The 15293-nt window shown below is 46.7% G+C and overlaps 1 protein-coding gene across 1 annotated transcript in view; it reads left to right on the top strand.

Annotated features, from left to right (window-relative positions):
* The first annotated feature begins 161 nt into the window (after nucleotides 1–161).
* The window catches only part of ALDH6A1 (aldehyde dehydrogenase 6 family member A1), a 17007-nt gene continuing 1875 nt past the window's right edge, over nucleotides 162–15293 (top strand). The window contains exons 1-11 of the mRNA XM_074955909.1: nucleotides 162–286; nucleotides 1411–1470; nucleotides 6648–6722; nucleotides 8302–8463; nucleotides 9109–9187; nucleotides 9749–10051; nucleotides 10932–11053; nucleotides 11316–11505; nucleotides 13138–13319; nucleotides 14772–14951; nucleotides 15194–15292. Of these exons, the coding sequence (XP_074812010.1) occupies nucleotides 233–286; nucleotides 1411–1470; nucleotides 6648–6722; nucleotides 8302–8463; nucleotides 9109–9187; nucleotides 9749–10051; nucleotides 10932–11053; nucleotides 11316–11505; nucleotides 13138–13319; nucleotides 14772–14951; nucleotides 15194–15292 (1506 nt within the window). The 5' untranslated portion in view covers nucleotides 162–232. The remainder of the gene's footprint in view (nucleotides 287–1410; nucleotides 1471–6647; nucleotides 6723–8301; nucleotides 8464–9108; nucleotides 9188–9748; nucleotides 10052–10931; nucleotides 11054–11315; nucleotides 11506–13137; nucleotides 13320–14771; nucleotides 14952–15193; nucleotide 15293) is intronic.

Genomic DNA, 15293 nt, shown 5'->3' with positions numbered 1-15293 from the left:
AATTTCCACCCAGGGCATTTCGGTTCTCGTAACCAATCCTCGCCCCGGGACGGTGGGCCGTTCCTGTGGGGGCGGGGCCAAACGAGTCGGATCCCTATTGGCCCGGACGAGCGGTACCGTGCCGTGTGAAGGCGAGGGCGTTGTCTAAGCGGCCAATGGCAGTGCGGGGGCGGGCCTTGCTCTGTGCGGGGCTAGCGGTCTCCGGAGTGCTCAGGGACTCCCAGGGGGCAGGATGGCGGCGCTGGCAGGTCGCGGGGCCCGGGGTGGGCAGCGGCTCCTGTGCAGGGTGAGGCCGGGCAGCCACTTTCCCGTGCCTAGGTGGGGAGGTCCTGTCGTGGCTCCGACGGGCGGGCCCGGGGCTGAGTTCTACGGCTGGGGGCTGGTCTCCGGCCTCGCCTGTGCGGGACAGTACCCCGGGCTAGGGGGCCGTGTGGCCGCCGCACGCGTGTTCCCGACGGGCTCTCGGGGTCAGCCTGGCTGCCGGCGCGGCTCGACTGAGTGAGAATGTCGGGGTCGCCGCTCCCGCGGGAGGACGAGCAAGCCTTGCCCCCGCCCCGCGCGGCAGGGGAGCCTGGGCTGGGATAAAAAAAAACCAGGAGCACTTGTGGCATCTTAGAGACTAACGCACTTATTAGAGCCTAAGCTGTAGCCCGCGAAAGCCTAGGCTCTAGTAAATGTGATAGTCTCTAAGGTGCCACAAGTACTCTGGTTTTTTGTTTTTTTGTTTTGTTTTTGCGGATACAGACTAACAGGGCTGCTACTCTGAAATCTGGGCTGGGATAGGTTTTCTCCGGGGCAGCCAGCGAGGGGTGGCAGCGGGGCAGCTCTCGGACTCCCGGCAGCGAGAGCTGGGCTGGGCGGGCTCCCAACAGGGCTCTGCACTGGGTCGGCCTCACGGCTTTCGTGCCGCTGTGGACAGGGACTGACGGAAGCGGCTCTGATTGTTCCGCGTCCTGCTGCCCCAAGGCGAGCGGCGGGACGGTGCCTAGGAAGCTGCGCCGTTGAAACGGTTTAGAACTGCACGAGTATGAATGAGGGCGATTGTGCAGCACTTTCAAATACGTCGACCTAGCAGGGCTAACTTGAACCACTGAATAGTTTGTGCTTAATCAGGTTCCTTGCCATTGATTCCATTAGCACTTGTTCAGTGCTCTAGCCTACATACAAAGAATGATGGAGACCCCTTCCATGGCATGTTAACTGACAACTATTGGTGATTGTCCCCTGCATTGCTTTGCTCCATTAGGATACAGTTGACTAATAGACCTTGGGGCTCAGATACTAGAATCCCTCCACTGCCACAAGCCAGGCAGGGATTGGATGAGTCTAACCTCCGCAGAGACCCCAGGATTTGCCTCCTGTGTGTTCTAACAGCATTGGTCTCTGTGTCTCTGCCTTTCTTTCATGTAGATCCCTGCAAAAGTGAGTCCCACCTGGTATTCTTCATCCTTCTTCTCTTCTTCTTCAGTGGTGAGTTCATTTTTCTTCTTGATGACAAGCTTTACCAAAGGGAAGGAATTGGGGGCTCAAGGGGTCCTGGATGCAGGGAAGGGTAGGAGGAGATGCAGATGGCAGCTATTTTGTTAACCCTCCACCCGTTTGCATGGCAGGAGCTGCACCCCGGTACTTTCACTTGCATAATCCAGGGTGCCTATCTAATCTGGTGTTATGAAACTAAAGCAAGTTTTTGTGGTTGCATTGCCACGAGGGTGGATTTACACTGGAAGAAAATTTGTTTGCTGAATTGACTTTAGATAGATCAGCCTAGCTCGCAGGGCATGAAATAGTTTCAAGTCAGAACTCTAGATAAGGCTGGCTAACGCTCTGAGAAGTCTATAATGGCTACTGGGGCAGGTGGATTGTTGGGCTCTTTTCCTCATGCAATGAAACACTTTCTTCACATCTCTCCTTAAAGGTCACTTCCAGGGCTTAAATTCTCAGAGACTTTCCCAGAGCCCCCTTCTCCCCCCCCCCTTCCCCCCAGCATCTGGGGCTCTGGGCTTCAGTTGTGGGGCAGGGAGAGGTCTCTGGGGCTTCAGCCCCACAGGGAGGGGGTGCCAAGGCTCCCACAGGTTTGAAAATATTTACCAGAGCTCTGTTCTGGGCAGCTCCAGCTGAATTTAAGTTCTGGTCACTTCTATAACTTCTCCTCTATTTGACTTCTAGCTGTTTTCCCTTAACACATTTATGCTTTGGGGTTCTTAGTGAAGGGAGGGAGGAGAGTCCTAAGGAGCCTTTCTAGTCAGAGAGAGAGAGAGAGAGAGAGAGAAATCTGTCTTCTTATTAAACTAACTTAGATATTTATTACACACAGGAAAACTACATTAAAAGAACGTTATTAAGATCGTAAAATGAAGCAATCAAAAGTTAGCAAATGCCAGGAGTGACATATCCAGGGTAAAATCCAGACTAATGAGTAGTTGTCCCCCTGCCCTCTAACCTTGGGTGCTTTTTCAGTGCTGTTGCCACCACTCCTGGTCTGCTCTCATACATCGTCCAGCACATAAGTCACTCCAAGCAGGGCCGTCCCTACCCATACGCAAAGTACGGAGCTGCATAGGGCACCAGGAAATTTGGGGCACCAAATTTCCTGGTGCCCTGCGCAGCTGTGTGCTGCCCTTGCCCCAACTCCGCCCCAGCCCTGCCCCCACTCCACCCCTTACCCAAAACCCCTGCTCTGCTCCGCCCCACCCCCACTTCCCTGAGGACTACAGCAGGGCCGGGCCTGCACTCACCAGCAGCGGGAAGTGCAGCAACCCGGCCCCAGCCGAGCCACCAGTGAGTGCTGTGGGGTGGTGCGCCCCAGCCCCGCAGGGGGGCTGCGTAGGGGCCCAGAATAGCTAGGGACGGCTCTGACTCCAAGCTATATTGTGAGAGGGCTGCCTGCCAGACTCACGCCAGCTTTAATGCAGAGTGACCCCAACACACTCCCATTCCCAGATTTCCCCCCAGAAATGTATGTCTTGTACTGCCCAGCCCTTTCCTGGACAATACGAGCTTATATAAAGTTTGTCATTTAACTAATAAAAATGATATGCACGCTTGCTGTCCCAAATGGAGTTTCCCAAATACTTCAATTCAAACACATTGGATTAGATAAAGTGATAAACCAACAGAGATTTTAAGCACACACAAGTATGAGGCATAAAAGTCAGAATTGGTTAGAAGAAAAATAAAAGTAAAAGGCAACTAACGCCTAATTTTGCCAACTAGGGTAGCAGTTCTCCATGGCTGGCGTTAGACTTGTTGGGGCGTGGGGCCAAAGCCCAATCCAGATGGCTTCAGCCCTGGGTGGTGGGGCTCAGGTTACAGGCCCCCCATCTGGAGCTGAAGCCCTCGGGCTTTGGCTTCCCCGCTCGGGACAGCAGGGCTCAGGCAGGTTCAGACTTCGGTCCCCCCCCTCCCGGGGTCATGTAGTAATTTTTGTTGTCAGAAGGGGGTTGCGGTGCATGGAAGTTTGAAAACCCCTGAACTAGTGTAAATTCAAGGCAAAGTCTCGCCGCATGATTCAGCAGTTCTGTTGGCTGAACTTTCAGTCAGGATCCCTCTCCCAGTCCAGTGTTGTTTCCTTTGTTCTTTAGGTGTCGTGAATGCCATAAACAGAAAGAAAGGGAGGAATGATTGTCCCTCCTTTTAATAGCTTCCCTCACCCCCCCCCCCCCCCCGCCAAGAAGCATTTCCTGCTGAGATCTAGGAGACAGACAGTCTACATGGATGGGAACCCCATGCTGTTTCTTTGCTAAAATGTAGATTTTTCACCTATGTCCCTTTTCCTGCTAGTGCATAGCCACTTAATGGGTAATGGCCCATTTCACCTTGTTTACCCTGGCTGAGGCATCAGCTTGCCCTTTGTCTCTGAGGAGCTAGTTTGGCCACTCCTCAGATTTGGAACGTGTTTTAGTGACACCAAACAGTGAAATCTTATAACTTTACATACAGTATTGCCGCACATTTTACCAGGAAAATAATGATCATCAAACTATGAGTTTTCAAATGATACCTCACAAGGCATGATTGTACAAAGATTATTATAATAGTATGCAAGGGGTGAAAAATAAGATACAGACCATCACACCAGGATTAAGATGGCTCATGCAACCTTAATTCGTCCCCCTTGTGCATATTGATTCTGATGGTCTTTAATTACATGAGCATATATATTTTTTCCACAGGTCCCCGCCTCATTCAGTGCATAAAAGAATGATGCTCACTTAATGAGCTGCTATTCAATATTTTGTTTTCTTGTCATTATTCATTGTTGCTCCAGGTTTATTTACTGCACATTATTCAAACCCTGCTCTGAAGATAGAATTATTACTTTCCTCAAAATGGGCTTTTCTATGGTGCTCTCACCAGAGTATCTCAATGTTGCACAAACATTAATGAGTCTATCTTCACAACACCCCTGTGAAGTGAGGTGGTGGTATTATCATCCCCATTTTGCAGATGAAGAAACTAAGGCAAAGAGAGACTAAAAGCTGATTTTTTCGGAGTAGTTAGCATTATATAGAACATTATATGTTCAAAGCATAACTCCCCTTGACTTCATTTTCAGCTCAGTACTTGGCACTTCTGCAGATCAGATGCTAAGGTCTTAAGTCAGGCACCCAGAATATGAGGAACGTACAACTAGTGACTACATGTAAAAAGTTTGGTTTAAATGACTCACAGAAGAACTCTGTGGCAGAGACAGGGATGGGCAGCATTCAGCCGTCTTAACCATGAGACAGTTCTACTCTTCCTGCAGTCCCCTGCCTCATTCAGTATAAATTTTCCAACTTCTGCAACAAATAAGGCAGGGGCCCTACAGACAAGACTCCCCTTTAATACCCAACCCTGATTCATCACCAGAATAGGTCCATCCTGTCCACTGAACAAGGTAAGGGTCCTGTGGGGTAAAAAAATGGTGATGATGTACCTGAAGGCTGTACCATAATGAAGAGACACAAAGGGCTGAATTAAAGTTGCACAGGCAGCCTTAATTCTGGCATTTCCCAACTTTTGATTTCTTGACTTTGTAACTTAAATAATCTTCTTTTAATGTAGTTTTTTGTGTTTAATTTCCTAGCTCTTAAAAAAGCAAATTGGGGGGAAAAAAAAACAAAACAGAAATTCCATCATGTGGCATCATATTGACACCCTCATGGGTCATTAGCTGGGTTGGAACCTTTAGATCCACTACACAGACCTCAGTCACTTCACTTAATGGAGTAACTGATGGCAATAGTAAGTTGTCATCCTCTAGTGGCCCAGCACTAGAGGGGGATGAGAGACGCACTTTGCTAATGAGTTTCACAGATATTTGCTGACCACTGAGGAACGGTGAGACTCAAAAGGCTTGGGTTCCATTGCAGGCTCTTTTATCTTTTTGCAGTGCAAACATTAGTAATCAAAAATAATAATATAAAGTGAGCACTGTGCACTTTGTATTCTATGTTGTAATTGAAATCAGTATATTTGAAAATGTAGAATAACATCCAAAAATACGTGAAATGAATTTAAATTTCTATTTTATTATTGTTTAACAGTGCAATTAAAACTGCAATTAATTGCGACTATTTTTTTAATCTGGTTAGTTTGTTTTGCATTAATAGCATGTATTAACTGTGATTAATTGACAGCCCTAGTTATTGCAGAGAAAATCCAGATTTACCCCTGCACTGGGGAACACGCTTTGTGGGGATATTGCATGTGCAGCCTGGTCACTCATAAGAGCAGTGAGGGGATGGAGCATGTTCAATGAGGAGGGAATCTTTGGAGATTCTAGCTGTTACAACTGAAGTCCCTACTGAGCATGTGCAAATTGGGATTTTTTTTCCCCCCAAAATGGGGTGGATTTGCATGGTGACAGCAAAAGACATGTATAAAATCATGACTGCTGTGGAGAAAGTAAATAAGAAAGTGTTATTTACTCCTCATAACACAAGAACTAGGAGTCACCAAATGAAATTAATAGGCAGCAGGTTTATAACAAACAAAAGGAAGTATTTTTTCACACAACGCACAGTCAACCTGTGGAACTCCTTGCCAGAGGATGTTGTGAAGGCCAAGTCTATAACAGGGTTCAAAAAAGAGCTTGATAAGTTCATGGAGGATAGGTCCATCAATGGCTATTGTCCAGGATGGACAGGGATGGTGTCCCTAGCCTCTGTTTTGCCAGAAGCTGGGAATGGGCGACAGGGGATGGATCGCTTGGTGATTACCTTTCCTGTTTGTTCCCTCTGGGGCACCTGGCATTGGCCACTGTTGGAAGACAGGATACTGGGCTAGGTGGACCTTTGGTCTGACTCACCAAAGTGAGTCGTTGTGGCCGTTCTTATGTCCCTAACACAAAGGCGAACTCCCTGCCAAATTTCAAGTCTTTGCTCCAAAGTTTTCAGGTGCTAGAGTTTTTTTAAAGAAAAAGTTGCCAGAATTTGAAATTTTCCCAAAAAATTCACCCTTGAGAAAGACGCCTAGTATAGAAGATTCCAGCTTGAACTGTTGAAGTCTGCCAAAGTTATAAGCAACTGAACACAGGGTCTTTTAAATGGGAAATGTCAGGCAACATTAAAAATAGGTGGTGCTAGTAGCCCCTTCTGTAAGGTGTCTCGGCACAAAAGGGAGGCAGAAACACTACCCACTAACTTGTGCTTTGTCTTCTGCAGCCAGCCACCAAACTGTTCATTGATGGGAAGTTTGTTGAATCCAAAACTACCGAGTGGATCAATATCCATAACCCAGTAAGTGAAATGACCTCTGCTGCTGTGTGGGCCCTCACTGTGGTCAGGAAGGGGTTGCTCCTCACTGAAGTCACTTGGGGAGATGCAGGGAGTGTGACTTCCTTGCAACTGCCTTCTTAGGGGTCAACTGCCTTCTCAAGGTTAATGCCAGGCCCAGTAGAAATGATGAATGCTGCCTTCTCTCCCCTATATAGTAGATCTCCGAGAGGAGACTTAGGCCTCTGTTTCCGCTCTTTGAACACTGGAGGAGCTCTGTGACTAGTACATCAAGTTAGTAAATGGTTTCTGTCATAGAATCATAGAAGTGTAGGACTGGACTTATGTGATTTGATGTAAGCCTGAAAGTAAACTCCTGGCAGAGACTGGTGTAGACCCCGCCTCCCCTCCAAGGGGGAGGAGAGAATCCTGGCTGGAATCTGAGGTTCTTTTCCCCTCTTTTGATGGAGCTGCCATCTTTAAGCCGTGAAATTCCAGTGAATTTGGCATAAAGTACCACGTTGGATGCAACTGCTTTATGAGTCTGGTCTCAGAACTCAGAGATTTTGTTAAATTAATTTCTGTCTGTCTGTCTCTGGGGAACAGATGCAATTGAGATTGCATGGAGGGGGATCCTGCCTGACTCTTGCAGCAGGTGTCTAGACAGTGGGTGCTTGGACTTTTCTGTGTGGAGCCCCATTTTGACATTTATAGTTATTATTTTTACATATTGTTCTTGATGGTGATCAGAACAATGAGACTCATTCAGCAAAGTTGGCTTAGCCAGCTAAACTCATTATATCTAGTGAGGAGATTCACCCTTTGCAAGGCTACTCGCTTTCTTGTTTTATTTCTCCTCTTGCTCTGAACAGTTACTTATCTTTATTTTGCAGATGTCTCTCTGAATGATGTAACTGATGATCTCGGCTATGTCAAGGCAGATTTTAAAAAAACCTAAATTAAAAGAATGTTAAGGTTGCTAAAACAAGCTCTCAAAAGATAGGAAATGCTAGAAATATGGTTTTCCATATTAATTATAATATAGTACTTAACTTCGTAATCACTTACTGATTTTTCCAAAGGACCTGTGCCTCCTTTAGGGCACAAGAGGAACAGCAGACGAGGCATAGAAAAAGACTGTTATACAGAGAGAGACTGCTGTCCATAGGATCCCGTCTTATGCACAGCAGATGTGTGGTGAAGAGGCTGAGAGATACAGGAAGCAAAAAGAATCTTGTAGTTAAAGCACTGACTGATACGGAACCCAGAGAAAATGGGTTCCATCCCTGACTCTGCTACAGTCACTGTTAGGCAAGTTCCTTAAACCAAAATGTTCAGAGGTGGTCACTAACTGTTAGTTTTCTGGGTGCTCAACTTGAGACACCTACAGCTTGTGTTTCAGAGGTGCTGAGCACTCAACTCTAGTTGAAGCTGTGCCCTCCAAGTGTGTGAAGGGCGGAGTTTTTCCCTGACATCAGGGGAATCATGTAAGTATGGTTCCATTTTAGAAGGATATCGGATCAGGGATGTGAAAGGGGCATTGAATGGCTGAGGAAGATGGCATAAAGAGGATGAGTTTTGATGTAATTGGTTGTTCCATCAGGCCACAAATGAGGTGGTTGGTCGTGTCCCAAAGGCCACACAGAGCGAGATGGAGGCAGCTGTGACTTCATGCAAAAAAGCTTTACGGAACTGGTCAGAGACATCTGTTCTGAGCCGCCAGCAAATCTTGCTGCGTTACCAGCAGCTCATCAAGGACAACCTGGTGAGACCCTTATCGCTGTCCTCAATGGCTGTCGCTGAGTGCATGCCAGTAGCCCAGGTTGGGCAGGCTTGAGTACTGTTTCCTGGGCTCATGGCGGGGCAGTGCTGTGCTGCCTGGGTTTGTGAGCTGAATGGGGGTGGTATTCCTCGTGCCCCAGGAGGGATGGTGTGGTGCTTTTCAGGCCCATGGGGATAAAGGGGGCAGTGTTGCCTGTGGATAGAGGTAAGGGCAGATTGTTGTTTGCGTTTTATCTTACACCAAGTGCTGTTTCAAGTTGTCTTGAGGTTTAGTGGAGTCCGTGAAAGCAAAAGGGAGAAATAGCTGCAAGAGTTGTTCTCTCTAGGGCTTTGCAGTCTCCTGTTCTACGTCCCCAGATTGCTTGGCTGGGATGCCATAGGATTCAGACCGGCCCTACAATTCCAGTTGTCCTAATGAAAACATTCCCTTTCTGTAGGTTGTTGGCTTCACACGTACAGTGACTCATACTAAGAAGTAGCAAATTGGGTAGTGTTTCCTTTCCAAGCCCCTCTTTGCTGGTCTGTTCGTTGTGGTATTTGGCTATCTGTGGAACAGCCTATTCTGCCACCACCTCCCACTTGTGCTGGTTGGCCCTTTTTTTCCACACTTTTTTTTTTTAATTTCCAGAAAGAAGTTGCCAAACTCATCACTTTGGAGCAAGGAAAGACCCTGGCTGATGCTGAGGGAGACGTATTCCGAGGCCTCCGTAAGCTGCTGGCTCCTCCCACTATAAGGGGGTTTCAGAAGCTATGGGCAGGATAAAAGTCCAATGAGCAACAGGAGCTCTAGAACACAAGAAAGTAGCCCCCTTCAGAGCCTTCACATGAGGGTAGAGGGATGGCCTTGTCTATACCTTAGAAGCTGCAGATGGAAAAGGTCCATTTTCCTTGCGCCATTTTAAAGTTGCAGCCCACTTTCTCTCCCTGCATGTTATACTGACTCCAAATGGCTTTTGATGGGTGGGTCTGTTCCGTGTGCAGAAATGGCTGAGATAAAGTCTCTGCTGGGATTGGTACCCCTGTGCTTCTTGCACTGGGAGTGTTTTGTTAACCTCACTCAGGGCTCCTGTCATGTGAACATTGAATGCACTGAGGAAAGAATCCATTTACTGTGCTTGGCCATGCAGGGAGTGTTCATGGTGCATGGGAGCTGCAGGTTTGGGGAAAGATGCAGGAAGAGAGAATTGCATTGTGGCATTGTAGAGAAGGCAGTTTTGAGGCTGAGTGGTAGGAGCTCACTCTTCGGCATATCACCCTTTCTGCTGCAGAGGTGGTTGAGCACGCCTGTAGCGTGACATCTCTCATGCTGGGAGAGACCCTGCCCTCCATCACTAAGGACATGGACACTTACACCTTTCGCCTGCCTCTGGGAGTGTGTGCAGGGATTGCACCATTCAATTTCCCAGCCATGATTCCTCTCTGGATGTTCCCCATGGCCATGGTTTGTGGAAACACCTTCTTGATGAAGCCATCAGAGCGTGTGCCAGGAGCACTTATGTTCCTTGCTAAGCTATTACAAGACGCTGGTGCCCCTGATGGGACTCTGAACATCATTCATGGGCAACATGAAGGTAAACTCAGGCTAGTCTGCTGATATGGCTACAGAGTGTGAGGGTGTGTTGGGGCATGTGTGCTTTGAGGGGAGGCATAGAGATGTTGGGGTTTCCACAGTTATGGACAAGCATGGTGTTTGGGGAAGGTGGGACAAGGCGGATCCAGGGAAGTGCAAGGCTGATGCAGGACGATAGAGAAACCTTTAAAGAGAGAGGGTGGACAACATTTAAATCTGGATGTACATTTCGATTCCTAGGATGGTCTTTTCAAAGTGTCCAAGTGACTTAGGAACACAAGTACCATTGACTTAGGGTATTTGTACTCCTAAGTCACTTAGGCACATCTGAAAATACCACCCTCGGCGCCTAAATATGGATTTAGAAGCCTAACTTTAAGCACCCAGTTTGACAGATTTTGGCTGGTTAAAAAGTAAGAAGGGTTCTGGCAGTTCTGGAGCTGGAAGAACATCAAGATATAAAGGATAAGGAGTTCTGTGAACTCCAGTGTGTAGGAGGGACTGGAGTGGGAGAAGGTGGCTGGGATTCAAGTGCCAGAAGGGCAGAGGCCAAGGTGGGTGGAGGAGCTGGGATGTGGGTGCTATGGGAACAGAGTGATGAGGATTGGGGAGCCAGGTAGGTGAACAGGGGTAGGGGTTCAATTGCTGGAGAGTGAGCAGAGGGAGAGGGAATGGGCAGCAGTGGAATCCCTGGAATGGTGGTACACAGAGGGGCAGGAATGTGGGTGCTTGGGCTGTGGGTAGTAGAGGGATGGACATTGTGGGGATAGGGGTAGAAGGCCGGAAGGGACCATTTGATCAAAACGGTCCCTTCCGGCCTTGAACACTCTGGAGAGGAATGTTAGAGTCCCAGGATATAATGAGCTATTTCCTTTTTGAAGCTGTGAATTTTATTTGTGACCATCCGGATATCAAGGCAATCAGCTTCGTGGGGTCCAATCAGGCTGGAGAGTACATCTATGAAAGAGGATCCCGGAATGGCAAGAGAGTCCAATCCAACATGGTAATGCACCTCAATGTAGCAGAGATTTCAGCCTACTGGCTGCTATTCCCTTGTATACATACGTAAGACCTTTTCCATTCAGCGTCTGGGACTGACTTGAATTTAGGCAGTTGGATGTGCTGAGAGAGATTAAGCTTCCCTTTCTACCAGGATGACAGCAGCTCAGTAACAGCTATAATATGAAGTTGTCACTGCGGAGCTGGAAGAAGGTGGGCCAGGTGTATTTAGCAGTTTGAGATTGTATATATGTCTTGTATTTTAGGGAGCCAAGAACCATGGTGTGGTGATGCCTGATGCCAATAAGGAGAACACCTTGAATCAGCTTGTTGGAGCTGCTTTTGGAGCAGCTGGCCAGCGCTGCATGGCCCTGTCTACAGCCGTATTAGTGGGAGAGGCAAAGAAATGGCTTCCAGAACTGGTGGAGAGATCCAAGAACCTGCGAGTTAATGCAGGTACATATCTGTTTGGTAGTTTCAGATTAAGCACCTGGCTTGTGTGTGTTTGTGTATCTGGTACATTGCAGTGTGTGACTGTGAGGTCTTGGCTCCATGGGTTTGGTGCATGGAGGTGGGGCCTGGAAGACTGCCTGCTTGGAGGCTCTGTGGGTGTGTGACAGAGGTCTGGATTCAGCACCACATGGTTGGGGTGCTGGGGGGATCTGTTGTGAAGGAGGGCTTGACTGTGTTTCTAAAACTCTAGTTTAACTTTCACAACATCAGGCAGTTTATAACTGTGGGTTTGGGGTTTTGTGTAAAAGGACTCAGCCCTGCCTTTAACGTAGCAACCCCGCTTATTACATTAACAGACTTTTATTCTAGGAACGTTCCCCTTTCAATTTGCGTTTAGTAAAGCCCTTCAGGTGGAAGCATCTCTCTTTCTGGGGGGACAAGTCAATCTGCTTTGGATTTTGTAGTTGATGTAAACAACAAAGAGACAAACAAAGGTAGTTGGTGTAAAGCTCTTTGCCATTCACATACATCTTTATTGAAAAATAATTGAAAATCTTGATACATAGATTACTTTGCATTTCTTGGATGTTCATTTTTCCAGCTCCATTTATAGGCCTTGTACAATGTATTTCTAACTATGTGTGAATTAGGTTTTTCCATCATATTTTATTTTTAACTTTATCACACTATAGAGCTCTCTATTGAGTTATATTATGCCTGTAAAATACCTTAACATAAGTACTCCCCCTCTTTCCTGCCAGCATAGGTGCCTTCCCTCCACCCCATCTCCTGTTTTTGAAGAGATACTTTTAAGACGACCATCCTATTAATGAGACATCATTAACAGAAGCATTACAGTTATATTGAAATGAGTCTCTTGCTATTTAGGACTAGCTTAACTAAAACTAAGACTTGCATCTTCTCCATTCTAGTTCTTAAATATGTTTGTGGCCCTCCGGCATACACTGAGTCTCCATTTGAGCAGCCAGTTAAAGGCATATGTGCATTAAAGATTGATTTTAAAAAAAAAAAAATCAAATTATCTCACACATACACGGAGTCCAGGGGAGTTTAAAAAGTCAAAAGACAGACTAAAAACAAAAAGGCTTCATGATATGTTTTAAATCTCATGGTTTCTGAGGCCAATTTCATGATTTTTCAGGATCCAACTCATGGTTTTTAATCTCTTGAGATTGGCAATACTGCAGACTAACCAAACTCAGTTCCTCTTTGACTCCATTTTATGCTTGTTTTTAGCAGCTATCATATGTAGCATGGACAGGACAAGATGACCTTTTGTTACCTTTTCCCTTCTATGGTTCAAGAAGGCTTTTGCAAAATTTTCAAGAGCTTCAAAATTACAGAACTCAGCACAGCAACTGTCAGCTCTGTGTGTTTTGGGCGTGGGGACTTCTGTCTCTCTGTTTTGGAAGCATGGGGCTTTTCTGTTGGTTTGGGGCTCCCCTATGGGTTTGGAGTTCAGGGCCTCTTGATTCTGTGTGTTTGAGTTTTGTGTTCCTCGGCTACTTAATTTTAGGATTCTTGTATCTTTGCTGGGAAGGTAGTTGTCGGTTGTTCTCTTTTGAAGATGAAACCATCACAATTCAAACCTTCCCCTGCTTCTGTACTTCAAAGGAGACCAACCAGGAGCAGATCTGGGGCCCTTGATCACCCCCCAGGCTAAGGAGCGAGTCTGCCACCTGATTGAGTGTGGAGTGAAGGAAGGAGCTGCCCTCCTTCTGGATGGACGAGACATCAAAGTGAAGGGTTATGAGAGAGGCAACTTTGTTGGACCAACCATCCTTGCTAAAGTCCAGGTGAGCTAGTCAATGAGCTGGTCACTGGATGCAGAGGAATAAAGTATATCATAGGTTCAGTGGAAAGGGTGGCACTTGTGGTCTTCCCAACACAGCTGGCAATGGCCCAGTGGGCTTATCAGCCTTGATAGGCTAGATGGCAAACTGCTGGTTCAGTGTGTGCATTTAAGCACCTATGGATATTGCATGTATTAATTGGGCAGGGTAGAATGGTTAAGGTTCCAACCTCAGTATATCCTGAAATCTGGATGGGAGAGTGATAAGTGGTCTGTGACTAGACTGAGAGATGTATGTAGATGAAGCTGGGAAACTGGGAGGTAGGAAGGTAGAAGAGTGTGGATGGGGTGATGCAGACAATTAATTGCCAAACCTCCAGCTCCTACATAAGAAATTGGTGGTTTGGAATGACAGTGGGAGAGCTGTAGATAATGTGAGAGTGCAAGGGAGAGGGATGGCGGTTAGGGTGCAGTGGGGTTGACTAGCAGGCAAGATGTGTGTCAAGTTGTAGTGATCTGGTCACCCAGGCTGGGAGGATGGAAAGCCAGGAGTTACAGAAACAGAAGCAAACCAGTCCTAATTGAATCTAGGCCCCTTGATCAGCCCTCAGTCCAAAGAGTAGATTTGTCACTTGACTGAGAGCAGGCAATGGATGTGGTAGTTGGGCGTGACAGATGGCAGGGCATGGCATTGGGATTGGTAGCCACTAGGGCATGAGGGACAGTGGGGCATGCAAATTCAACAAGGACAAATGCAAAATACTTCACTTAGGAAGGAACAACCAGTTGCACACATGCAAAATGGAAAATGACTGCCCTAGGAAGGAGTACTGCAGAAAGGGATTAGGGCAGGTCATAGTGGATCACAAGTTAAATGAGTGAACAGTTTTAAAAAAAATTTGACCATAATTCTGGGATGTATTAGCAGGAATGTTGTAAGTAAGACATGAAAAGTAATTCTTCCACGCTACTCCGTGCTGATTAGGTCTCAACTGGAGTATTGTGTTCAGTTCTGGTTGCCACATTTCAGGAAAGATGAGGACAAATTGGAGAAAGTCTAGAGAAGAGCAACAAAAATTATTAAAGGTCTAGAACACATGACCTATGAGGGAAAATTGAAAAAACTGGTTTTGTTTAGTTTGGAGAAGTGAAGCCTGAGAGAGTGGACGTAAGTTTTCAAGTACATAAAAGGTTGTTTCAAGGAGGAGGGGTGGCCTAGGTAATACTTAGTCCTGCCATGAGTGCAGGGGACTGAACTAGATGACCTCTTGAGGTCCCTTCCAGTCCTACGATTCTGTGATTCTATGCAGGATGATGTCCAGTGAGTTGAAGGATGGTGAGGGATGATGGGAATGCTCTGAGGGTTTGATTTGTGTGGGGGGTGGTCTCTGCTTTGGGGGTGTCTGTGGCATTTCCCTAACATGAGTTTTGTTTTCTGCTGTTTCTGTCATGGCAGCCAAACATGACCTGCTATAAGGAGGAAATCTTTGGGCCAGTTCTCGTGGTTCTGGAAGCAGACACTCTTGATGAAGCAATTGAGATAGTGAACAGGAATCCCTATGGAAATGGAACTGCAATCTTCACCACCAATGGTGCCACCGCTAGGAAATACTCCCACTTGGTGGACGTGGGGCAGGTTTGTATCCATAGGATAATGTATAGAGTAGAATTATTCCCATCAGTGCTTGCCATGTACATGAGACACCCATCTAGCCCTGGCTTCTGATTTCTGTCTTAAGGTGTAACATACTATTATCTCATATTTAAGGAAACTGGATCTAGTATCTTTCCGGGGAAGAGAGATATGAGGCTGTTCTGTTGTTGCTACAGTCTGGTACTTGTTTCTTCTATTAATGTGGTGTCTTTACTCTGATTTAGGTGGGTGTAAATGTTCCAATACCAGTGCCTCTGCCCATGTTCTCCTTCACTGGCTCTCGTGCTTCTTTCAGAGGAGACACCAATTTCTATGGCAAACAGG

Source organism: Natator depressus, chromosome 6, assembly GCF_965152275.1.
Source record: "Natator depressus isolate rNatDep1 chromosome 6, rNatDep2.hap1, whole genome shotgun sequence".
In the NCBI taxonomy this organism is placed as follows: domain Eukaryota; kingdom Metazoa; phylum Chordata; order Testudines; family Cheloniidae; genus Natator; species Natator depressus.
This window is presented reverse-complemented; position numbering and strand designations above follow the sequence as displayed.